Source organism: Podarcis raffonei, chromosome 5 (genome assembly GCF_027172205.1).
Source record: "Podarcis raffonei isolate rPodRaf1 chromosome 5, rPodRaf1.pri, whole genome shotgun sequence".
NCBI classification, from domain to species: domain Eukaryota; kingdom Metazoa; phylum Chordata; class Lepidosauria; order Squamata; family Lacertidae; genus Podarcis; species Podarcis raffonei.
Window position 1 is genome coordinate 15,835,037 of NC_070606.1, and position 25,386 is coordinate 15,860,422.

At 43.3% G+C, this 25,386-nt stretch overlaps 1 protein-coding gene across 7 annotated transcripts in view; it reads right to left on the reverse strand.

The window, feature by feature from the left end:
- GBF1 (golgi brefeldin A resistant guanine nucleotide exchange factor 1) overlaps positions 1–25,386 on the reverse strand; it is an 85,995-nt gene that overhangs the window by 7,582 nt on the left and 53,027 nt on the right. For 4 of the 7 annotated variants that reach the window (XM_053387976.1, XM_053387972.1, XM_053387971.1 and 1 more), the window contains 25 exons: positions 24,896–25,064; positions 24,486–24,697; positions 24,214–24,312; positions 23,172–23,366; positions 22,171–22,357; positions 21,659–21,784; positions 20,997–21,085; positions 19,474–19,676; positions 17,688–17,811; positions 16,804–16,929; positions 15,798–15,880; positions 15,224–15,460; positions 14,640–14,733; positions 13,296–13,472; positions 11,742–11,806; positions 10,954–11,077; positions 9,902–9,973; positions 8,809–8,903; positions 8,330–8,483; positions 7,674–7,896; positions 7,157–7,311; positions 6,442–6,688; positions 5,732–5,934; positions 2,894–3,044; positions 515–645 (listed from right to left, as the gene is read on the reverse strand). In XM_053387976.1, coding sequence (XP_053243951.1) covers positions 515–645; positions 2,894–3,044; positions 5,732–5,934; positions 6,442–6,688; positions 7,157–7,311; positions 7,674–7,896; positions 8,330–8,483; positions 8,809–8,903; positions 9,902–9,973; positions 10,954–11,077; positions 11,742–11,806; positions 13,296–13,472; positions 14,640–14,733; positions 15,224–15,460; positions 15,798–15,880; positions 16,804–16,929; positions 17,688–17,811; positions 19,474–19,676; positions 20,997–21,085; positions 21,659–21,784; positions 22,171–22,357; positions 23,172–23,366; positions 24,214–24,312; positions 24,486–24,697; positions 24,896–25,064 — 3,741 coding nt within the window. The remainder of the gene's footprint in view (positions 1–514; positions 646–2,893; positions 3,045–5,731; positions 5,935–6,441; positions 6,689–7,156; positions 7,312–7,673; positions 7,897–8,329; positions 8,484–8,808; positions 8,904–9,901; positions 9,974–10,953; positions 11,078–11,741; positions 11,807–13,295; positions 13,473–14,639; positions 14,734–15,223; positions 15,461–15,797; positions 15,881–16,803; positions 16,930–17,687; positions 17,812–19,473; positions 19,677–20,996; positions 21,086–21,658; positions 21,785–22,170; positions 22,358–23,171; positions 23,367–24,213; positions 24,313–24,485; positions 24,698–24,895; positions 25,065–25,386) is intronic. The other 3 variants (XM_053387975.1, XM_053387974.1, XM_053387973.1) reach the window with 2 other exon arrangements.

A 25,386-nucleotide genomic window follows, 5' to 3' on the forward strand; every position in this document is an offset into this window, starting at 1 on the left:
TATATGCTTTGAACCTGCCTAGATTTTCAAATGTACAGGTGAGATACCTTTTAGATAAAGGAAAACAGAGCATTCATTCTATTTGCCTTGAACATTTAGCCTTTCATCTGTGTACCTTAATAAATTACTAAATTGGGACCTTAATAAACAAATTGGTCCGTTTGCAGCCCAGAAAACTCTCCCTCATGCCTGACCATTGTTCTGCATTGCCATTTGCCAGGATAGCAGATAAAGAGTGTGTGGTTGAGCCTTGCCCAGTCATGACCAGGCAGATCTACTGTCTCACCTTCAACAAATCTCTCAGATGTCCTCCCTGCCTCAAGAAGTATATTCTGCCAGGGGAAGAAAAAGACTAGGAGGTGGAAGCAAGTTACACGGTTTAAATTGCACCAGAACTCAGCAAGGTCTTGGGTCAGAAGAAGTCCTATCTTCCTCCACAAGCTTCCATTGCCTCCTTTGGAAAGATGAGCCCATTCGCCCACACTCCCTTGCCAATGTGGGCATATAACAATACCTTATTGAAACAGGATTCCCACTCTAAGGCATCCAGAGCCTGCAGGTCATGCACAAGGAGAGCCCGCTGCAGGTAGGTCAGTGCCTGCATCCGCACCTGTCGCCTTGCATCACAACACAGGCAGGCAATACCTGCAAAGAGCGCAAGTTAAAATAAGAGGGAGAATCTTCATTCTGCACCAAGCAACTCCAGCCCTTGCTTACATCCTTCACGCAACCTCCCCAAAAGCACAGAACCGTTCGATGCTTATTAAATGTAGTCCTGGACCAGCATAGAGCCCTGGGTTTCCACAACAGCACAGTTGAAAAATGAATCTGTCACAGCAACCCATGGGCCTGTCACATAGAAATATAATTTACTCCATTGCAATCTTGAGTTGCTGTCAAGTTTCTGGAGGGCTGTAATCTAGAGAACTGTTTGTGTGAGCCATTCAAATCAGATGTTCTGGTGTGTAACATTTGTTAAAAAAACCGAGGCATTTTTGTTGGGGATTGTAGGGAAAGACCTACCAAAAAAGCTGAAAAACATCTTCATGTATGCGACAACGGCCGCGAGAGTTCTGGTAGCACAAGGATGGAAGACTGAAGAAACCCCAACTGAAGAATCATGGCAAGAAAAATTGACGGACTATGCAGAACTGGCAAAACTGACATATAAGCTACGGGACAAGGATAACTGTGACTTTAAGGATGAACTTTACAAAGTATCTGAAGACGCAACAAAGTGAACTGGACTCCTTGGCAGGTTTTGAATAAACATTTACAAACTTTTTATCTATAATAATCAGCTAAACAGTTTGAGGATCTATAAAACTTTGTAACATGCAGAAAACAGCAGTCTCAGAGAAACCAAAGACTGAAACTGAGGGAAGTCGGGGGTGGGGGCGGGGGGGGGGTTGTGTGGGAGGGGGGGAAATGGGGAGAAAACAAGGATGATATTTTTTTGATAATACAGTGGTACCTCGCAAGACGAATGCCTCGCAAGACAAAAAACTCACTAGACGAAAGGGTTTTTTGTTTTTTGAGCTGCTTCGCAAGACGATTTTCCCTATGGGCTTGCTTCGCAAGACGGAAACGTCTTGCAAGTTTGTTTCCGTTTTCTTAACACCATTAATACAGTTGCGACTTGACTTCAAGGAGCAACTCATAGCACGCGGTGTGGTAGCCTTTTTTGAGGTTTTTAAAGACTTTGGTGATTTTTGAAGCTTTTCCAAAACTTTCCCGACACCGTGCTTCGCAAGACGAAAAAAATCGCAAGACGAAAAAACTCGCGGAACGAATTAATTTCGTCTTGCGAGGCACCACTGTATGTCTTGTTTTAATTTTGAATAAAAATTTTTTTAAAAAAGATGTTCCGGTGTGTAACGAATCAGAAGAATCACAGTAGGGAGTCCACCAGGACCAGTAAGGAAAAGTTTATAATATTTTGGCATAAAAATCTTTCTTAAAAGCAAAGGGGGGATACTATTTGAGCTTCTCAAAGTGCAGTGAAAGTAAATAACAGGGTTGGTAGCAAGATGCTTACTAGCAAAAGGCAGCTTAATCATGCTACTAGATTTGAATGGAACCTCCCTTCAAAAAATGCATGTTTGAGACTGGCATAGAATATCAAGCACATATAATAAGCCCAGTCTCTGCTTTGGTGAACACACATCCGAAGCTGCTCTTAACGTGTTCTGAATATGTGTTCTGAAGGCAGCCCTGTTTAGGGAAGTTTTTAATGTTTGATGTTTTATCACGTTTTTAATATTCTGTTGGGAGCTGCCCAGAGTGGCTGGGGAAACCCAGCCAGATGGTTGTGGTATGAATAATAAAGTGATGATGATGATAATTAACACAGGGTGCTTAGCAACATTTTTTTTGTTTAATATCACTCTTCCCTTAAAGTGTATTACTTCAACTGCCTCATGTCCAATTCTGATGCATGTGGCTGCTATCTTCTAGTCCAGGGTGATCCAATATGCAACATAATGCTCAAGGCCTTTTTTGGCAACATTTGACACCCCTCCGTGGCCCTCACACTGTCTTTCCAAAGCCATGTAAGCAAGACGCTGGGCTTTGGGAAGGAAGCTTGAGGTCTCTGACAGGGTCCTAAAGTCCTCCTATCTCCTTCCCAAAGCCTCGTTAGCACTTTACCAGCTTGGGGAAGGAGGTGTGAGGGCTCTAGGACCCTGCCAGAGCCTCACACCTTCTTCACAAAGCCCAGCACTTTGCTTAGCCAGCTTGAGGAGGGCAGTGTGAGCGCAGGGTGGGGTGGGGTGACAAATTTTGCCCTCGCTCCCCTCCCCCTGCAGCTTCCATATCAAAGTTCTCTTGCAGCCCACTTGATGTAAAAAGTTGGACCACCCTATTCTTGTATGCTAGGATGGGCTAGGCTTACCTTGCAGTAATGGGCACCAGCAATTGGCCCATAACGTCTGAGAGTCTGCTTCAATTTTCTTTCCTGCAGCCTCCAGATGGTGCTGCTCTTCAGCCCAAGAGCTATAGATGGTGGCAGCTCGTGTGTGAAGGGTGTGCATCAGGTCCAGCAGCTGCAATAGAAGAGGTAAGTTGGCAACATACAACCTGCCTATCTATGAACAACATGAAAACAAGCCACCGTCAATGCTCAGAATGGAGGAAAAGCAATGTCCTGTTATCGTGGTAGTGTCAAAACAAATCTGATTATCAGAAGGAGAAGAAACAGGGCAATCACCCAGGCTTGAGGGAATAAGCCTACAAGTACAGTGGTACCTCTGGTTAAGTACTTAATTCATTCCGGAGGTCCGTACTGAACCTAAAACTGTTCTTAACCTGAAGACCACTTTAGCTAATGGGGCCTCCTGCTGCTGCCGCGCCACCAGAGCCCGATTTCTGTTCTCATCCTGAAGCAAAGTTCTTAACCTGAAGCACTATTTCTGGGTTAGCGGAGTCTTTAACCTGAAGCGTATGTAACCTGAAGCGTATGTAACCTGAGGTGCCACTGTATATGAACGTGTTCAGAAGTTCCAACTGATTATTGGTTTGATTAAGGAAGTCATAATCTATAGGAAGGGAATTCCTATTTTTAATTTCTCACTCTTCTAGAATATGCAGTTGGGTGCGTTACTCTGTATTAAAATACAGATTCATAGCAAAATGCCCCCATAACCCCAAAAAGAGACAGAACCATGCAGGCAAGAACTAAGGCACTTTTTAATTCCCACAGAAAGGAACACTGCACCCACACCAACCCTCTGGACACTTTCCAGAGGTACCCCCCCACAGCCCGCCCAACTACCTGCATCCGTCTAACCAAAGGGTGTAGCAACTTCAGTTTTGTATGGTCATGATTTTCTCCCTAGGATCCCCATGGCTGGGCTAAATCTATAAAGTATGCGTGCAAACTCAATACACTGGTACAGTGGTACCTCGCAAGACGAATGCCTCGCAAGACGGAAAACTCGCAAGACGAAAGGGTTTTTGGTTTTTTGAGCTGCTTCGCAAGACGATTTTCCCTATGGGCTTGCTTCGCAAGACGGAAACGTCTTGCAAGTTTGTTTACTTTTTCTTAAAACCGTTAATACAGTTGCGACTTGACTTCGAGGAGCAACTCATAGCACGCAGTGTGGTATCCTTTTTTGAGGTTTTTGAAGACTTTGGTGATTTCTGAAGCTTTTCCAAAACTTTTCCGAAACCGTGCTTCACAAGACGAAAAAATCGCAAGACGAAAAAACTCGCGGAACGAATTAATAAATAATAACAAATAATAAATTATTATTATTATTATTATTATTATTATTATTATTATTATTATCATCATCATCATTAATTTCGTCTTGCGAGGCACCACTGTACCTTGGTTCTCGAACTTAATCCATTCCGGGAGTCCGCCTGACTCCCGAAACCGTTCAAAAACCAAGGTGCGGCTTCTGATTGGCTGCAGGAGCTTCCTGCACTCAAGCAGAAGCTGTGGAAGCCACAGAATTCACATCAGACGTTCGGTTTCTGAAAAACGTTTGCAAACCACAACACTTACTTCCAAGTTTGCGGCGTTTGGGAGCCAATTTGTTCGACAACTAAGCTGTTTGCAAACCAAGGTACCACTGTTCCACTTTAAAAGTTAAAATAAAAGAGATCTGTATTAAAAGAGCCTGAGTAGACACTCAAGCAAAAAATGTGCCTTGCTAGGATAGACCAAGGTCTACCTTAACTAGAAACCCAGCTCCTAAGAGGCACCAAGACTTCGCACTAGAACTTGGCCAATAGGTCACCAATCAACAATGACCTTCAGTACATTGTGCCCACCCACCTAAGAATTCTTCACTAATGAAACTCTAATCCTACATAACCCTTGCCAACTTCACCCTCCAAGCAAACACAGCTTGCTTTCAAAACTTTTTGTGTGCTTCATTAGACACAATCCCACATCTTGGCTTCAGTTTCCTTTCAGGGACAGAAGTACTGTAGCTTCTCAGTCACCCGAAGCACAGACTAACGCTGTCCTATTCCTACAGGTGTATCAACATCATAGAGGTCATTCTGTGCTCATTTGCACTGTTATCAAGGGAACTAACTGTCTGCAGGCTTCTGCATATTCCTGGAAGGAAATCTTCCTATTCAAGATGGTTCTTTTTTATTTCTGCTGAAGATACATTTCCAATAAACTACTCTAGACTGTACTATAGTATCCATATATTTTATAGTATCAAACAAAATATAGGGAAACTCCCTGCAGGTGCTGCATCACTAAGGATCAAACTAGATGCGATGTTATTTATGCTGTTTGGCCTTGTGTGGCTGGCTGCTGTGTGCTTTACAATAGCTGGCTGGTGGCAGGCAAATTGTACAGGAACTGTGGTGAAGTGGGGCTTTAACCTTTGCTCCCATTGTGTTCCCAAATAGAATTAGCCCCTTCCACTGCTCCTGCTATTTGCAATGGGAGGAAAGTTTCTACTGACACCAATGGATGTTTTCCTTCCATTGCGAGTAACAGGCATGGGTCTTCCTTGATTTGCATCAGGACCACAGTGGGGGTATTGGATTAAAGTCCTTCATCCCTTGAGCCATGGTCCTGATCCAACTCACTCTCTCCTTGCCAACCGCTGCCACCTCAGCTATTTCCCAGACTACTCTGAAAATAAAACCCAGTCATGCAAGGCCAAAGAAAATGAATAATGCCACACCTAGGTTGACCCAAAGCTACTGCAACCAGGATAACCGCAGGGAAAGACAAGGAAGAAATCCAGGCTATACTTACGTCCTGACTAACCTGTAAAGACACAGTGTGGTAACTGGCAGGGATGCTCTCATCTTCATCATCCTCATCACTGGCCGAGCGGTGCTGATGCTGGCTGGATGCCCTCAAGTGCCTCAGGGAACTCTCCTTTGCTTTCTTCTTGAAACGGGTCGATTTGGGGTCATACTTGTGGCTCTTCCCTCGCTTTTCCTGGGACTTGCACCCTAAGAACAAGAAGAATTTCTCTAGGTTGTGGTTCTCCAGGAACACCTCGTGCCTAATTCTAATGCTAAATAAACAACCTGAAACTTTCAGCTCAGGGATCCCCAGGCGTGAAGCATTAAAGGAGGAAAGCTACACCATTTGTGGTGGGATGCTAAGTTCTACGTCATTCTTAAAAGAACATACCTGTCCTTGGCAACAGTAACAGGATATGTTACCTCTGCAGCTTCTAACACCTCCTCCTCCCCCCAGGTTTCTCCCTCTGACCACTCACTGCCACCACCAATCCCTGAGCTCCGAGCCTTCATCCCTTGTGGGTTCCCTAGCTGGTGCCTCCCATCATTCCTCTGTGTTCAGCCAGCCCATGACAGCAGGTCTAGTTGATCTGTCTTTTTTATAAGAACAAAAAAACCAACCCTTGCCTAATGGGTGTAGATTGCTCCCTTAATTTGATATAACCTGGAGCTCCACAGCCAAATACTCAGGTTACAGAAAAGTGATGGCCTCACCTCCATTTAGACTGGCCTCTACAAAGATGCGGATAGTTTTGACGCAGAGCTCAAAGTTTTCAGGTGTGACATGGGCAGCGTCTCGCACAATGAAAGACAAGGACTCAACACACTTCATGAGCGACTTGGTATTGTGTGGGCCCAGGTCCATCCCCACAGTCAGGCTGTACTGATTCACCAAGGGTGAACTGCCCAGTTTGGAGAGTCCAGCCATGGCCTTTGGGCTGTCAAGGTCATCCTTCCCAACCTGTGAAATGAAAAGTATGTTTGAGTCCAACAGGGCAACCGTCAGGCATCTCTACAGCCAAGAGAATAGGCTGCATTGCCTGTACTAGCTTCCAATAACCACCTGATGTGCCGTTCCAAGTCTCTGGGCTCCTGCTTCCTTAAAATGTTGCCTTTTCATAAATAGCCAGATCCCTATGGAGACAGTTGGATTTGGGCCAGTTCACTCAATTCACTTGGCAGAAAAGTCTGGAAGGCCTGTTTTTGCAGTCTTTGGACAGAACTATACGGTTGTACTTGCCTTCCCCTGGAATCTGGGTGAAAGGGTTGCCAGAGACTAGCAATGCAAACAAGACTGTTTCCAGACTTAGAAATAGGAGCCTTGATGCAGTGCTAACCTCAAATCTGACTTGGGTTTGGGCTTTCTCTACAGCCTGTTGCCTCAACGAAGACATGCATAAAGCAGGTGGAAGCCCTTGGTACTACTTACCACAAGCCAGCCGCTGTTCATCACATCCACATCAGTCACAGAACGATGCATTTTGCCTTGCTTGCTGTGATCTGCATACACCTCTGAATCAGAAGTGTAGCCACGATCTAGGCTGGCTTCATTTGGGTGATAGATCTCACTGTCTGACTGAGCCCCTTTAAATAAGCAAAACGGAGTAAGACAAAAGATGCAAGGGAATACCAATTTCATGGCAGCAAAGAGCTGTGCTAGTGGCAACTGTGTATATCACTGCCAGTTCAGATCCCATCAGCATATATGTGAAATAAAGATTTTTTGGCTCTAAAATGCATCATTTTACACCTGTTTACATTCAGTTGCATTTGCCATTTTACCACCCATTCACTCAGTTTGGAGAGGTGCTTTTGGAGCTCCTCAAAATCTATTTTTTGTTTTAACGATGCTGAACAATTTAGTATCATCAGCAAATTTGGCCACCTCTCTGCTCACTCCTAACCTAGGACCAACAGACGGGGTCACTGACAAGGACAAATCTTACCTGTGTCATTCTCTGCCCTTGCTGTAGCCTGCAGCGCTGGGGGTGGTTTCACTCCTGATCCAATGCATTCCAGGAGGCTAAAGAGCGTGTACCAGTCATCTCCAGAATGGATGTTGGCAGCATTGGTCTTGAGAAGCTCATGAAGACCATACGCAATCTGATGACTGGCCCTGTTCAGCATGCTGGGCTTCATCATGAGCAAGATACGCAAGGAGAGCAGCACCTGTTCAGAGAGAAGCAAAGGTGAGTACTAGAGTGTCAAGCTATCTCTATACCAGCTTCACTCTTGCATTTTGCTTTTACTCCCCGACCACAGTCTGCGTTATGTAAAAGGTCCTTTATCAACACAGGAGGATAAATGGAGGACTTTTAGGTATTGGAGCTGTCTGTGTGTGTGCTCCTGACATTTTCCTTAGAAAAAAAGTCCTTATGCAAACCTAGGGCTCTCGTGGGCTGCTTCCTCCCTCTTGCACAAGGCTGTCATTGTTTTGGTTATATAAGGACTAGTATTCACCGCTAAACTTCAGAAATAGAGGGAATGATGGGTATTCTGTGCTTCAGCCACAAAACTTAAAGAAGAAAGTCAGCATTCCAGAGATACAATGAACAAGAGGTCCAACGATAAGAGCAGACCACTCTATAAAGCCCCCCTTTACCTGGGCACTGATCTCCTCTCTGCGCAAAAGACGGATTGCCAGCCGCAACAGCCCCACCACTGCCCTCTCAACTAGGAAGCAATACTCCACAGCATTAACACACAAGTGGTAGAGGTGGTCTCGCACTGCCTGCCATACAAAGGCTACACGGTCCCTAGAGAAAGAGGGAGAAAGGACATTATGACAACAAGACACATGCAAGCACAGCTTCAGAAGACCTGCAGCCCATTTGGGCATGTGCAAATACTTTTATATTCAGATTCACACCAAGAGGGAAGTCAGGTCCCTCGAGTCCACAACTAAATAGGTATGGCAAGAATAAGAGAATATGTCCCCTGTCCAGTACTGTATGAATACAAAGCAAGCTAAGATAGTGTATGAGTTCAATATAAATCTATACATAAAGCAACTATATGGAAGATCATAAAAAGAACAGTTCCAAGCTGGAATGCCTCTGATGGTGCATCTGTATGACTCACCTGTTCTCCAGCACAATCCTCAGAAGCATCTCCAAGCAGAAAGCACAGTCTTCCTCATCATATGTTTCCTCATCAGGAGTCACAGAGATGAGAGCCTGAAGCAAGCAAATCATACCCAGACATATTTAGAGAATGATATGGAATGACAATTCCCCACAACAGAAGTCTACATTTGCTCGATCTCTCTTCAAGGACTTCTTGCAGCAGCAATGGAAATGAAAAAGCAAGGAAGCTCATGTAGGCATAACACTGTACATACATCCTTTGATGCACTGCTGCTGTGAAGTAGCAGGACCACCAGTTCCTGTTCTGATGGATTTATATCTCTGGGGATGCAAAGCCAAAGCAATGGCTACAGAGCTAAGGAGAACGGCCAATTGGGGTTTTTTATCTGTCAGCTGCTCTTAGTTTTACTTATGGTGCCAATCCAAACAACCGGACTTCACTATTCAGCATGATATGCTAGACTTGTATCAAAGGAAGAAAATCTGATTGCGTCTTTGGAATCCCACCCCCTTTTGCAGTCCCCCACCTCAGAATTTCCAAAGCAGCAGGCACTAAAAAAAAAGAACTTTTAATAGTAGAGCTGCAAAATTGCCAGAAAAGTCAAGGGAAAAGAATTATGCTGAACAAATGTAATAGGAAAAAAGGAGGCAGGGAAATAGATTAAAAATAATCCAAGTTCACAATGAATGTTTCAAATTATCCAAGTTACAAAATCAAACAAACCACTAGGAAACTGTATGAAAAGGAGCTCCTAGGAGGTGCTCATTTTTTCAAACTTTGATATGTCTGTCTATCAGGGTAAGGAATGGAATGAAACCCAATTGTTTGGAGTAACACTGTAAAACAACCTAGAGAAGGGTTCAGAGGCCTCTGCAACGGATGAACCTCTGGCTCATTAGTCTCACATGGAAACCTCCAACTCAGGAACTGGCCAGGTCTCCCGTGGGCAACGTGTGCCAACACAGCATGCAATACTTCCATGGTGTTTGGGCAAGATGGCTCCCTGTTGACTTGAGCACACAGTTCAAGATCATACCCATGCAGTTCATATACACCAAACCTATATGGGACACTTATTCACCCTCACCTTCATTAGCTCCTGCAGGGACTCCAGTTGCAGAAACTTGCTTTCAGTTATCAACTTCTCTGGGTCACATTGCTATAGAGGAGAAAGTGAAAAAAGGATGTGCATTTGGAAGAAAACAAGGCCTAACGGTGCCAGCGAGCTCTCTTGGAACTTACAAAGTACAAAAAAGGAGGAGGAAGTGTCCTTGAGCAGATCAAGAATTAACTGCCCTGCCACCAAATCCCCCACACCAGTGAAGGGGAAGGGCCTCTGATTTGAACCCAGCACCATTTTTTTTTTTAAATTAAGACGTAAAACACTCAAGTTGAGGTACACCAAACTTTTTTTAATAGCTCAATAAAGCTTCAATATATATATTTTCAAAAACCATCATACTGACCAACAGTACCCTAGTTCAGTGTTGAGGCATCAGAACTTTAAGCAAGCTCTTTGGGTTTTTCTATCTGCCAAGCAAGCTCTTTGGGTTTTTCTATCTGCCCAATACTGACAAGAGGAGAGGGGGAAACACCCACAGCTCACAAAGGGCAGCAGGGAGCTCATTTTACTGTATGTCTAAATGGCAGAATGACTTTTTTGTCATGAAGGGCATAGACATAAAAAAGCCTCCCCAGAGGACCCTGAAGGGCATGTGGCAACCAGAGGGACTGTACCCACTGTGACTGGGGAGAAAAATGAGGCGTTTATCCTATAGAATCACACCCATCAGTTTGAAACCAGGGCTAGGCATGGGAACAAAACCCAGCCAAGTAACTTTGAGCAAGTTATTCTCTCTCAGCCTAACTACAACTTTCGGCTCTTCGGAGGGAGAACAGGATACAGCTCCAGCCGCTATAATAAATAAATGCTTCCTTGGAGAGAAGGCACTGCCCCAGATAAACTTACATTATGCTAACTATGTGGGCACACAGAAGTTGCATTTAATTCTCATCATGTGCTATAAGAAGAGAGCCTGTTCAAACAAGAGCTGTCTAAGTGCAGTTCTGGCAGGTGGGCAGGCAGAGCCCACTGCCCTCCTGTACATGTGCCCTCCCAGCTTGCTGACCATGAATTACCTTTATACACTCCAGGGCCATTCTCTTTGCCTCCTGGTTCTCCGTAGATGGCCCCCTCATACCAGATTGTTCTGTGCCACTGAGTGTCAGCCAACTAACGAAACTCAGCATTGTGGACTCGCCACTAGAAGAAAAAAGTACATTCGGTCATATCAAGGGCATACGGATATACGGTATCATATCTTATATCTACATAACAATTCAAGATTTTGATTGCCTATGCTTATGTCGCCAAAACTGCACCACCTGTGCAGAAGCACTCCATTTTGTGGTGGGATCACACCTGTTCTACTCCACTTCTGTTCTTCGGGGGGAAGTGCCTGTGCTTATGTAGCCAATACGACAACACCAACACACACAAGATTCCTGGTAACCCCAAAAGTTTGCAGAAGTGGGGGGGCGGGCGGGAAGTATCTTCATGCAGGAGAACCAAGTGGTGGAACACATCTCCAACCAAAGAAACAGCCCAATGAGGACTGTGCATGCTCAGAGGGCACCAAATGCTAACTAGCACCATCCACACCCAACACGGAGGTACCAGAAGACTTAGGGGAAATAATGACTAGACTATTAAGGGAAAATCTAAAGATGGGGGGGGCAGGGAGGATAGAATAGAGTATCCCAAAATAGGGCATGACTGTGCAGGTTGGCTGGTGGAACAGGGGCATGCCATATTACAATATTTTGTTACAGAACCTACTTGTGTTCTCTAGCACCTGATAGCTTATACCTGGCAACAGAAGAGCATATTTGCCTGCCAATGTGTAAACACTCTCCAGACCACTCACCGGTTGGAAGGTGTCTCCTCGCGTTGCAGAGAGATCTTGCCATTGGGATCTACAAAGTCTTCAACCTGGAAATTAAGCCAATACGTCACGTGTATTACCCAAACCAAGGGTTTAATTTGGTCCTTTGGGTTCACAACTCACTCTTCCCTTCTCAAATTGACGCTCTCATTAGAGCATCCCTGTTTAGCACAACAAACCATGGGCCGCTGTAAGTAAAAGGATTGCCCCTTGGACGGCAGTGCCTCTTGGAACTAAGCTAAATCAAGTCTGATTACTGTTCAGAGATACTGCACACTTTAAAAGGTAAAGGGTAAAGGGACCCCCGACCATTAGGTCCAGTCGTGACCGACTCTGGGGTTGCAGCGCTCATCTCGCTTTATTGGCCAAGGGAGCCGGCGTACAGCTTCTGGGTCATGTGGCCAGCATGACTAAGCCGCTTCTGGCGAAACAGAGCAGCGCACGGAAACACCGTTTACCTTCCCACCAGAGTGGTACCTATTTATCTACTTGCACTTTTATGTGCTTTCAAACTGCTAGGTTGGCAGGAGCAGGGACCAAGCAATGGGAGCTCACCCCGTCGCAGGGATTCGAACCGCGACCTTCTGATCAGCAAGTCCTAGGCTCTGTGGTTTAACCCACATCGCCACTCGCATCCCCTACTGCACACTTTAGGTGATGTTAATTAACTCCCATGCTGCTTGATTAACTTTGGGTACTTTGAATTAAAGAATCTTTCTATTTCTGGTCTCCTACAAGAAATGTCTACCCTACCATGAATCATCACTGGTTCTAGGGAAGGCACTATTTGCCTGTTTATGGGCTTTAATGGCTATTGCACTGTCTATAGAGTAAAGAAAGAGGAAGGAGAAGGGTCACAAAGCAGTATCTTTAACAGGAATGAGAGTTCCATAATGTTAGGCAATTTTAGTAGCATAAACCGGTTATAAGGATTTATTAGTCACATGTTTTAAGGATTTTTAGTCACATGTTTTCAAATAAAATGTCCTATTTTGTGCTTTTCCCCATCTCACATAGTCCAATTTTTAAAATATATTCTTCTCAATTTAGAAGTTCTGGCCCAGCAAGATTCTGCTCTAGACCACTTCTACCATCCAAACGAAAAAATCATCATTGAGTGCAGTTATCTCTCCAGTAATCAAATCCATAAGCATATAACATCCACATCATCTCTGTTACATCTCTAGCATTAACAATAAGTTATTTTGGTTCTATACATGTGCTACATGCCAATAGTGAAGCACCTAAGAACAGAGATTCGTGAGCACATGGAACTGCTTATCCCAGGTAGGACCCATTTAGTCTTTCCTAAGCCCTGCTATCAAGCATTCATTCTTTATTCATCTGGAGATGCAGATCTGGGATGTTCTGCAAGGAATGTGCCACTACTGAACTATAACCCCTCCTCAGTCTATTACTGATAATAAAGTTTTAAAGATATATCTATCCTTTATTTCATCCTATTATTATTTCAACAACCCATATATGTCCCATACGCTCTCAACCCAATTAGCTCGGCATCTGCCATCAATTTACCTCCACCATGGTCTTTGGCAACAGCTCTGCTCTGAAAAGTTGTAGCATGGCCTCCATGATGTTTTTCCAGCCCTCTCGCAAAATGTCACCATGGCGATGAGCCAAGTGGAACACAGTCTTTGCTGCAATATGAGCTTTGGGATTGCTTCCAAAAACTGTAGGCAGATTCTCAATGGACTGCAGGAGAAATGGTAAAGAGAAGTCAGGGGTGAGTGGGGAGAAGGCTCACCACAAACCAGTCAGGCCATTCAGTGGAACGTCATCAACAGGCTGATCACAATGCTAGCTGAGACCCTTCCTGAAGGACTTTGAACCAGAATTCATGCTTCTGTAATTTCACAGATTGTCTACTGTAATGTGCTTTATGTGGCACAGCTCTTAAAACAAACTGAAATCTTTAGCTCAGGATTTCACCTCCATAAGCATACAACCTGCTCCTGTCAGGCTTCCTTTATGATTGTCAATTTCACAGATGGTCTATCACCTATGTAAATCAAGGTGATCTGATTTCATTGGAACTTGAGCAGAGCCTTTACCTTTATTGGACTATCAATTCTCTATGATCATACCAGGATGAATGTTAAGATATGTGAAGCAGGGTGTTCCCAATGGCTGTACAGTGGTACCTCGGGTTAAGTACTTAATTCGTTCCAGAGGTCCATTCTTAACCTGAAACTGTTCTTAACCTTAAGCACCACTTTAGCTAATGGGGCCTCCTGCTGCTGCCGTGCCGCCGGAGCACAATTTCTGTTCTCATCCTGAAGCAAAGTTCTTAACCCGAGGTACTATTTCTGGGTTAGTGGAGTCTGTAACCTGAAGTGTATGTAACCCGAGATACCACTGTACTAGAAGTAAGAAACTTTCTCAATGGAGTGGCTCAGAAGGCATCAGGGATTTTGGCTTTTCCCCCTAGCTGCCCTTCATGCTTTAAACGGCCTTCCATGCAAACACCTTCCTTATTTCTTTTAAGTCACTCCCAGAATGGGGAACTTCCAGGGGTTCCAATTTGGTTCACCAAGCCATTAAAAAAAAAAAAGCCCAACAATCAGCTGACATCACCCTAAGGGCAAGTAATGTCAGCCGATGGGGAGGGGTTCAATTCAATTCAGCTGTGGGGAACAGGGATATACAGTTGTTCCCTGCAGAAAGCAGGATTTAATCCTCCATTCCCCCACTCATCAGCTGATATGTGACATGGGGGCTGCTGTAGGGAACTCCCGCACAGAGCTCAACCCTGCAGAAAGCAGGTGTTAACTCCCCTAAACACACCATCGGCTGATGAGTATTGACCATGGTTCCGTTTAGAATCAGTCTCACACCATTTCCTTTCATTTGCAGACTCACCTCACTGCTAAGAGCTGTGAACTTGCAGAGAGAAATTATGAGGTTGTCAAAAACATCACTGAGGCCATAATGGGCAGAAATCATGGCACATTTTCTGAAAAAGACAAACCACAGCAATGTAAGAGGAAACACAGTGCATTTTCTGTAGGAGCTCTAGGGTCTTCACACCACCCTTCAGTCGAAAACTTGCATCAAATTTGATAATTCAATTCTAGATGGTAACATTCAAATGACAAATTTTGTGTTTGTATGTTTTAATGATGGCACTCAAATTTCAGAAGCTCAGGATATGATGGAACTTAATTGTGAATTAAATGAGGCAGAAACCACAGTGGTAATACAGCTCAATGACATCTAGGATAAGCATTTCTGTCTGCCAGTAGACACTTTTAAAAATGAAGAAATTCATATTCCAGTCTTGCCTACCCATGAATAGATATTCAATAGGCTTAAGCAATATATGCTCCACTCGTTTACTAGACGGTGCCAGCTAATTTTCCCTGGATGCAAAAAGCTTTGATCTAAGTAAAAACAATTTATATATACAAAATGAGTCTCTGCTGGATGTTGTGAAGGAGCATTACCTGAAACCAGAGATGGCCTTCTGAATGATTGTTTCATCCAGGCTCTTGTCAAAAACATAGGACAGAGCTGCCACAGTGGGCCCCCAGGTCATGGCAAAGAGGTCGTGATCATAGCTTCCACGTGGGACATGCAGAAAGATTCCTTCATCGGTGACTCCACGATGCAGCAGCACACTCCACACGTAGTTTTCCTTTACTAGGCCTGTCTGTTCCTCTGGCATCACAATCTCTTCATTTCTACCCAAGATGAGGACAGAAATATTGTGCTTACATATTAACATTCTGCATCAATGCACAAGTGTTGGTACCCAACATGATGCACTGTGTGTGTCTTATTTACAACAAGATGAGTGAGCTGGGGAAAGAAGGGTAGAAAAGGCTGGCCTAACATCAACCAGGGGCAGGTGTGGGGAAGCTGTGGCCCTCCGGATGTGCCTGAACTACAACTCCCATTAGCCTCAGCAAGTATATGATGGGCAACATCTGAAGATCCAAAGGTTCTCCACACCAGAAGTGAGTGTGTGTGGAACTGATAACTCCCTCCCTCTGCAAGGGGAAACGCCAAAACACTTACTTGATGGCATGGTACATGTCCTCCAGCATGTCCTGCTCAAAGTCTTTGCCTCCATTTACCCCTTTCAGATTTTTTCGGAATTCCTGTTAAGCAGTAGCAACAGAGAGCAGAATATTACGTTGTGATCGCCGCCTCGAAACAGACATCACAACTATTTTAACACGTTGCTAGGTACTGGCGCACAAAAATGTCACTAACAAATTGATTCCTATGGGGTATCCCAAATCAATTTACAACGTAATAAAGTATATACAAAACAAGCTGCAGAAAGAAAAACAATCTAAAGCAGGCATAGGCAAACTCGGCCCTCCAGTTGTTTTGGGACTACAACTCCCATGATCCCTAGCTAACAGGACCAGCGGTCAGGGATGATGGGAATTGTAGTCCCAAAACATCTGGAGGGCCGAGTTTGCCTATGCCTGATCTAAAGAAAAGCAATTATGTATATGCAAAAACTGTTTGGAAAAACAACATCATCACATACATGAAATCCATTCAAATCCAATGCATAAACAAATTGGAACAAAGATCTCCACTTAGAAAGCTCATTGAAAGAGGAATGTCATTAACAGGCACCGAAATACAACAGGGAAGGTGCCTGTCCCTTATACAATGAGAGGGAATTTTAGAAGGTAGCTGCTACTACATTAAAATCCCAAGCCAGCTTTCTCTTGGCAGGATGGTATCTGCAAAATCTTTCCTGCAAAGCACAGCACCTTGTGGGTATATAGGGGGTGAAAGCATCTTTTAGGTACACTTGAATTATCAGTTATCAATATATTTGAGCGTTGGCAATTTGCAAGCAAGTTTTAGTATGATGTACAGCAACAACGTGCCTTCTGAAAGGCCACTGGAGGGCTATTTTACTATTATGTTTTAAAATACTACAAGTCAAAGAGAAAGAAAGAAGAGCAAGCATGGTGGTGGAGAAAGAATAGACCTCAGTGATGTGAAAGCCGGCAAAAACGTCTAGATATGCAGGGTGTGTGAAGACATCAGAGCTCACCTCTAGAGTCATAGGTACACTCTGCTTGCGAACATTATGATTGTGTTGGTCAGTATTCAGCATGATAACTGCATAGGCAAGGGCAAAGCAAGCATCACTATTGGCAAACGGAGACCCATTCGCTTTCTGAAATGTAAAATGACAATACAAATTGGACACATTACAATCTAAATGCAACACTTAATTCCTATTTATGTCGTTTCTAACATCTGGATGGCAAGTGTTATGTTGCCCCATACATTCTTTTTCATATTATTTTTATTAAGTATCCAAAAACATTTCAAAGCATTTATCATTATATACATTTCTTTTAACATCCGAAGTTTCTTCTTGACTTCCCGCCTCTCCTTTCCTGATGTTTGTTTTTAACTTCTTTTTATTAGCTATTTTATAACACATATATTTGTATTATCTAAACCCCACTACCATTAAATCTTTCAGTAATCCACTGCTTATATTTCAAATCCGACCCGTGACTTCATATATGGGTGATAATTTGATAGAAAAACCATCAGTGGTCTCCATTCTTCCTTAAACACTTTGTCATTATGCCCTCTAAATTTGGCAGTTAACTTCACCATTTCAGTATAGTCCATCACCTCAGACGTTCTTGTTACATACATTCACTTTTGTTTCAGCTTGTCACTTGCTGCCAGTTTTTTATTTTTGTTGTTAAGTTGCTTTGAGGCTCCTTTGTTGCAAAAAGCAAAGAATAAATTAAACTAGTGAGAACAACAACATCTCTCAGACGTAATATTCAAGCTCACTGTGCTACGAGGTAGAATGAACACATCCTGACTAAAATCAGTAATTTCTTCCCATGCTGACCAACTACTGCAGAGAAGACTAGAGAAGTGTTGCTTCTCGACAATTTCAGAACTTACGCGCCAATGTTCTGTAAAGACTTCCAACAGCCTATGGATTACAGGAGCCTCTCCTGGCAACCTGAAAGCTTCTAAGTAGAGTCGCAGGGCTTCGTCCAATCGCAAGCCTTGAAAACCGAAAGTCCTGAAACATAAGCAGCAAAAGTGGCTTGAAGAAAGTAGCTTGCAAGCAGTCACATACCCCAAAATCTTTAAGGGTCAAAATACAAAAAAGATTTCCAAACTATGACTTGACAGTAAGGAGTTCAATTTCTCTAGGCTTTGGTTTTTTCCTGTTTTAATGTACAATCTACAATGATGCTATGGGACGCGGGTGGCACTGTGGGTTAAACCACAGAGCCTAGGACTTGCCGATAAGAAGGTCGGCGGTTCGAATCCCCATAACGGGGTGACCTCCTGTTGTTCGGTCCCTGCTCCTGCCCACCTAGCAGTTCGAAAATACGTCAAAGTGCAAGTAGATAAATAGGTACCGCTCCAGCGGAAAGGTAAACGGTGTTTCTGTGTGCTGCTCTGGTTCGCCAGAAGCGGCTTAGTCATGCTGGCCACATGACCCGGAAGCTGTCTGCGGACAAATGCCGGCTCCCTTGGCCAATAAAGCGAGATGAGCACCGCAACCCCAGAGTTGGTCACGACTGGACCTAATAGTCAGGGGTCCCTTTACCTTTACCTACAATGATGCTAAACATCCTGGCAAAGGAAAGGAGATGAGGATAGCATTGCTTTGCACCGCAGAGTAGCTCACCCATGCCATAAGGCTCAGCCAACCTCGGATGCTGTTGCTGAAAGCTCTTCTCTCTCACTTTTGTCTAAGAGTCAGCATTTTTTATTTGTAATCATTTATCAAATGGTTCCAGGATGGGTTACAAAAATACAGGGTGGAATCCAATGTTGTGCTCTGCACGGCAGCAGAAGCATTTCTGTTTGTCGGACAGAATGAGCCCCCTCATCCTCCCCCTGTACACTGTTCTGGGAATTCTCCTGACCCTCCAGAGAGGATTTGGTGGGAGGGGAGAGGGGGTTGCAGAGGATGCACAAGAGGAAGGGGGGAAAGCAGCATTGCACTAGCAGGAGCCCTTGCACTGATTTCTGCTAGCGTGCTGGGTTAGCTTAATCCAGGCCATAACCATTAAATTAAATTACAGTACAATGCAAAATGGGACACGGGTGGCGCTGTGGGTTAAACCACAGAGCCTAGGACCTGCCGATCAGAAGGTCAGCAATTCGAATCCCCGCGACGGGGTGAGCTCCCGTTGTTCGGTCCCTGCTCCTGCCAACCTAGCAGTTCGAAAGCACGTCAAAGTGCAAGTAGATAAACAGGTACCGCTCCAGCGGGAAGGTAAACGGCGTTTCCGTGTGCTGCTCTGGTTTGCCAGAAGCGGCTTAGTCATGCTGGACACATGACCCGGAAGCTGTCTGCGGACAAACGCTGGCTCCCTCGGCCTACAGAGCAAGATGGGAACTGCAACCCCAGAGTCGGTCACGGCTGGACCTAATGGTCAGGGGTCCCTTTACCTTTACCTTTACAATGCAAAATAAAAATCATGAAATAAAAATCACTAATTATGAAGTTAAAACAACAACAACACAGCACCACAGAATGTATTGTAATTAAATTTATTAAAATCAAGGTCCTTTAAAAACAGGCTACCTCTATGGTGGTTAGAGCTAAGGGTTTCATGCAGTGCAGCATGCAGAAGATCCAGAACACCGGGGAAGGTGAATTTTCCCATGCCAGGACTTTCTAACCGGTTTCCTGTTTATGACCAATCCAAACATTTCTACTCACCCCACAAAACTTTCCAGCAAGTCTACGTTCTTCCGGTCACTCACAAATTCTCCAATCATTTTCTTGTCCAGTCGAGGATTCTCCCTCAGCCACTTTGCTACTTCATTATTATCCATGGGGGTAGCCAAGAGGTTTTTCTCCTGAAGAAACTGTATCCCTTTCTTTGGCTTTTGATTGAACAGCTCTGAACCACTTATCAAGAGCTAGAAAAAGTCAATATAATATAATTAACAGAAGACATCCTACATAGTTAATATTATCCTAATAGCCAATTTGTATCATATCTTCAATAACCTATTTCCTTTAGGTTTTTAGATTTGCATTTTACCTTCTGACTAAAGTCCTCTGTGATGCAACACATTCATAATAAGCAACTTTTAAAATGTGCTCTTTGTCATAAAAGCCTGTTTCAGTATTTTCAAATAGAATAGAAAGTATTTGTCTTTGTTTTTGGAGGTAAGGTCGAATGTTGAAAATGTTGAAAACAAGAGTCTAATTGTTTTCATCTGACACTATCCACATAAAATGTTGCTGCAGGATGATAACTTTGTTTTGCTTTAGGAATAATTCAGCACAAGGTGTGCCCTAGTCTTTCAAAACCTAAAGTAGTAAGAGATGATCCAAAAACAATTTAAGACAACCAGGTCTCTGTTGTCACAGCAATTCAAATACTGTCAATATATAAATAAATTTTAACAAGTTCATCTTTTAAGGTTCATCTTCTAAAGGTATATGGCCACTTGTTGAATAAACACAGAGCGTACATGTTAACCACTATTCACATTTGTCAAAACTGGGTTTCTGAAGCTCAGGAATACGTAATACAAGTAGATAATGTCATAAGCAGCTACCCAAGAGAGGGTTAACTAAAAGGTTGTGTGTGACTAGAGATCAAACACAAACATCTATGTGAACTTTACTAAAGCACCAGAATAAATGTCAGTCCTCGGTTACTGCCCATCACTAACAGGAAACAACACTTTGATGACTGTAAGACCAATTCCTATGGATACGTACAAAACAGCATCCTTCTTTGTTCCTCTGGCAAAGTCCTGCTTCCCACAATATCTCACCAGGTACAGCAGTCACCGCAACACAATTTTCAATTACTGGTTATTGGCATTCAAGATTCAAAACATAACAGCTTCATGCAGGAACACCTCATTTGAAAGCAGGTTCAGAAAGAAAAAGGTTCCACCCTGTGGAATGCCCTCCTATCAGATGTCAAACAAATGAACAACTATTTGACTTTTTGAAGACATCCAAAGGCAGCCTTGCTCAGGGAAGTTTTTACTGGTTGATGTTTTATTGTTTTTTTAATACTCTGCTGGCAACCCAGTCAGATGGGTGGGGTACAAATAATAAAAGTATGTATGTATGTATTTAAAATACAGTCAAAACACTCATCATGCTCCTCTAATATATTCTTATATTTTAAAATTGTAAGTCTGAGGGTAAAGTCTGTTCTTTATTGTATGTGTCATGCCTACTCACATATCCTTCAGATCAACAGCATGCCTTACCTTCTTTTTGCTCTTAATCATTATCAATTCCTGTGTTGTGGGTAGGACGCAGGAAAAGCGAGTAGGCTTCTTTGGAATGGTCTTTTCTGCTAAAAACAAAAGCAGAATGTTTTCACAGTGGATCCTTTCCCATGATTTACAATATACAGATAAAAACAACTCTCTTTCCACATGACCCCACCCCACAACCCCATCCTAGCATCAATGCTTTTCTCTATAAGCCCAAGTCTTGCAAGGGACTACTTCACACGTTACAGTAGATGGAGGTACAAAGCAAAACATATTCTCCGATGTAATTTGAGAAAGTAGCTATCTTCCCCCATCACTTTGTTTATACAGTGGAAACACAATGTAGGCAACCACAAGTAATGGGGGAAAGGGCAAGTACACATGTAGCTGCCTCACACATTATGGGATAGAATAAGGTATAGAATATATTTTAAATCATGTACTTACCTCTACTGTAACATATGACATGATCCAGTGACATTTAACCACCCTCATCCCAAATCTACAAATGCCTGACTCAATATATAGAACATGAAAGGAAACGTGCATCATTTTCCCTGGTGCCAGAGACCTCGAGCTGTAGTACAGCTACAGAACGGCAAAAAGAAGTCAACATTTGAAGTGTCCATTGCACACAAATGTTCATCATTTACCTGCGTTATTTCCCAACTCCAAATTCAGACTGTCTTGCTGCTTCATGTGGCTGGCTGTCAAGGAGCCATTAGTGTCTGGCAATTCTGCACCGGGTGATTTGCCATCTGTCAGCAGCCCCTCGACAACTACAGGGGAAAGAAGAGAACCAGAGTTATCCAGGACAAAGTTTTAAAGTCACTGTGTTATTAAGTAGATACAGTTATTACTCACTCTGAAGAAACCTAACCATTCGCCTTCAAAGAGAGGAAATATGATTCAACAGAGAATGAATATCCACAGACCAGCTCAAATTCATGCACAAAATAAAAAAATGGAAATGATGAATTAATTCCTTGTTGAGAAAAATCCGATAGAAAGCAAGAAGGCATCATTTAAGATGTTTTGAAGCAATCAGGTCAAGGTTAGGATGGAGGATTTATGGACAAAGGTAGCAGTATTGTCTAGAACACAGTCAGGAAGGACAGACGTTACTATAAAATTAAGATGAAGGCACCATATAAAAGGTTCTCACTATGGGTTGTTTCTTTCATGTTACAGGGAGTTTCTGTACTTGGTTTTAGTGCTTCCTTCTCCTGCTGGTAGATGCTGCTGAGCACTTTGGCTTGGCATTGTGCTTCTGTACTATCTATCACTGTCAGTAATGCTTCAAGGGACAGCAGGTGAGTAGTGTACAGTTGTCCAGAAACAGGAAAGGCATTCTGGGAAAATCAAGCATAGCTAAGCATTAAATTAGGTTTAATCATTTGAGCAAGGAAAACTACTCACACAGAAGCTGTTCAGCCCCAAAGCTCTACACATCCACACAAACCTCCCTAACATTTGTCCCATTCCTCAAAAAATCCTTCCCCTACAAATAACATGTTCTCTCTCAAGTTGCCCATTAAAGGTAAAACTTCACTAAGACTCTGAAATGGATTTATACTTTGTGGTGGAAGGCAAGTTCGCTGCATTTACACCTATGTTTCCTACAGGTAACATTTGAAGGATGAAGGAACAATGCTCCTCACCAAACCTTCAGTAGGACACATATCAGAGAGTCAGTCAATTGCAGCTCTTTGTAATGCATCAGCTGTGGAGCCTCACATGTTTGGCGATATAAGCCCTAAAAACTTTGTGTTCCTCACAATGCTCCAATCAAGTATGTCTGTTGTTCTAAAGAAAGAATCCCTTTGGTAAAAGTAGATGTGACAGGAGACCTATGATCGGTTCTCCTGCTGTTTTTTATTATTTAAGCGCAGCTTGGGGGTGAGATCCAGCTTGGATACTATGCAATTCTTTTTCGTGCCCTCTACCAAAGGTGATTGCATCCTGTGAGGGCAAGACTAGAGATACCTTACTGATTGAGGGTTACCCACACCTCCCCTGGTTCTGATCAGACCATCCTCCAACACATCAGCACATGGCTGATATTTCATTCTTCAAACACACTCAGATCTAGTTACATCTGTATTATTATTTTTTGCTGAGCCATCCTAATGGAAAGACAAGAGCAAAATAGCTCATTTTCAGGACCTTGGATAGCAGTTTGGTGAGGTCTTCAAAGAGGTTAGCACAATAATAGTCACAGTCATAATTTATGTACAGCTCAGTGACAAAACTAGGAATCCTCCAGAGTTGAACTATGGCCTCCAGGGCCATCTCCTTCATCTCATAGGGCATCTTGGGGTTTTCCACTGTGATAATTTCCATCAGCTTCTTTATGTACATCTGGTAGACAAAAGAGACGAGTTCAGTATATGGGATGCAAAACAAGGCAGAGTATTTAATTTCATTTGGGACACCAGTTTACACATAGCACAGCTGAACCATCCATAAGCACAAAGGTGAGAAATTATATTTATGTTGAGAGCTGCATTCCTTTGAAGGCAACTTGTTGGGGTCACATGCCAGCAATGGCAGGGCTAGAATGAGTGATGGAACAACACCCCTTCTCTTTCTCTCTTTCTGCCACCCCCTTTCCCTATTTTCCCCCTCCATACCGTCAGGATGAGATTATGCCAAGGACCACACGAAAAGAAGCCAAAGGTGGCATGCAGTTCATGGGTCACTGACTGCTGACTCCTAGTTTATTGTCATGTGGCCAATCCTCAGGGAGTCCAGGCAAAGAGTCAGGCTTGTGTGCTCCTCCTTCCATTTCTTCCCATTTCAAAGAACTTTAATTCAAAGAACCAGGATTTCTGGTTCACATGCAACGCTATGTTGAGATTCTTTGAAATTAAAAGTAGTGTCAGTAGGAGGAGAGTGAAGCATGCAAATCTGGCCATGAGTGCTGCTCAGACTCCAAAATTCCAATCAAGGCAACTACAGATCTGAGTGCTGCCTCTATGGGAGATGACAGGGAAAGCGACCAAGCAGCCACCACTTCTGTCAATGGGCATGGTCTTCCCAGGCACAGCGCCTTCCAATCTTCAGAAAGTCACAAGGTCACCTCCAGTTCACACACACTTTCCTAAATTCTTAGACAGGATTTCATACACATCCATGAACAAAGCCACAAAGCTGTTTAAATTACCTCTTCCAAATACACAAGGTAGGCACACTTCAAAAGACTCACCTCCAGTTGGAATTTCAGGTGTTCTCTCATACTTTCAAAGAGGAGGAAGCAAAGTCTAAGTGAAGCTGAATACAGATTGAGTCGCTCCACATTCAGTAACTAGGAAAGAATTAGAAGTTGAAAGATTGTTAGTGGAGAGATATTCATTTTCCCTTTATTTGAAAAGCAAACCAAAACTGCAACGTGTTTCTTCCGGACCACACTAACACAAGGCCTATATCCCTACAGATATTGTCTAATAGACATAAGACTACGATAAATCCAAAACTCACTTGAAAGAGATATCGACATAATTCTTCTTTCACCAGTCCTAGGAGAGATGGACAGTTTGCAACAGAGGTCAACTCCAGGGCAACAGTGAGCAGCTGCAACCCCATGTGGATCATCACTTCTGAGTTGTGGCGATCGTGTGGGTTAGTGAGAGAGATGAGGAAGCGGAGTAGTTCTCGGATACAGGGCAACCCATAGGGTACTAACGCTGTGCCTGGAATGGGGAGGGAGTATAAGTAGAAAGGTCACAATTATGGCACTTCTGAGCCAACCTCTTTCCAATAAGCCCAAGAGATTTTTTAAATAAAAATATTACTGATAAAGACAAATGCTAGGTACTTCTCCCCGCCCCCCATCAATGGGTGGGATGGATAGAAGCAAACGAAACTTGCTTTTATTTCAAAGCACTCACCTTCTTTCTGAGAGCACTGGGTAAACCTCACTCCCCGGGGATTGACATAGTCCATGTCATGAACAGACGCAGAGTCTGAGTGTTCAGCTACAGATGTACACTCCTCCAGAACTTCAGGGATAGACTCCACTGAGGCAGATGGCGTCTTTTCTTCCCGGGGGCATTCATTCTTTAGTCACACAAATTAACAATACAGGAAAATTAGTATAAGCTATCATTGCTGCATGAAGAGTTCACTGACACAAGCAACCCTATTCATTCAGATAATATCAATTTTCATAATCAGACTACGTACCTCAATGTTTGGCTGAGTGGCTAGACATCAGACACCTAAATTAGCAGCAAATGCTGGTCTATATTTGAAGGCTAGGCTACTTATACTGTTGTGGAATTGCTCTGCTACTTCAGAATGTGTATGTTATTCTTAACCCAAACCTATCCAACTAGTTGAAGACCAGAGTTGCCTGAACTTTCCTTTAGGTCAGCTGATT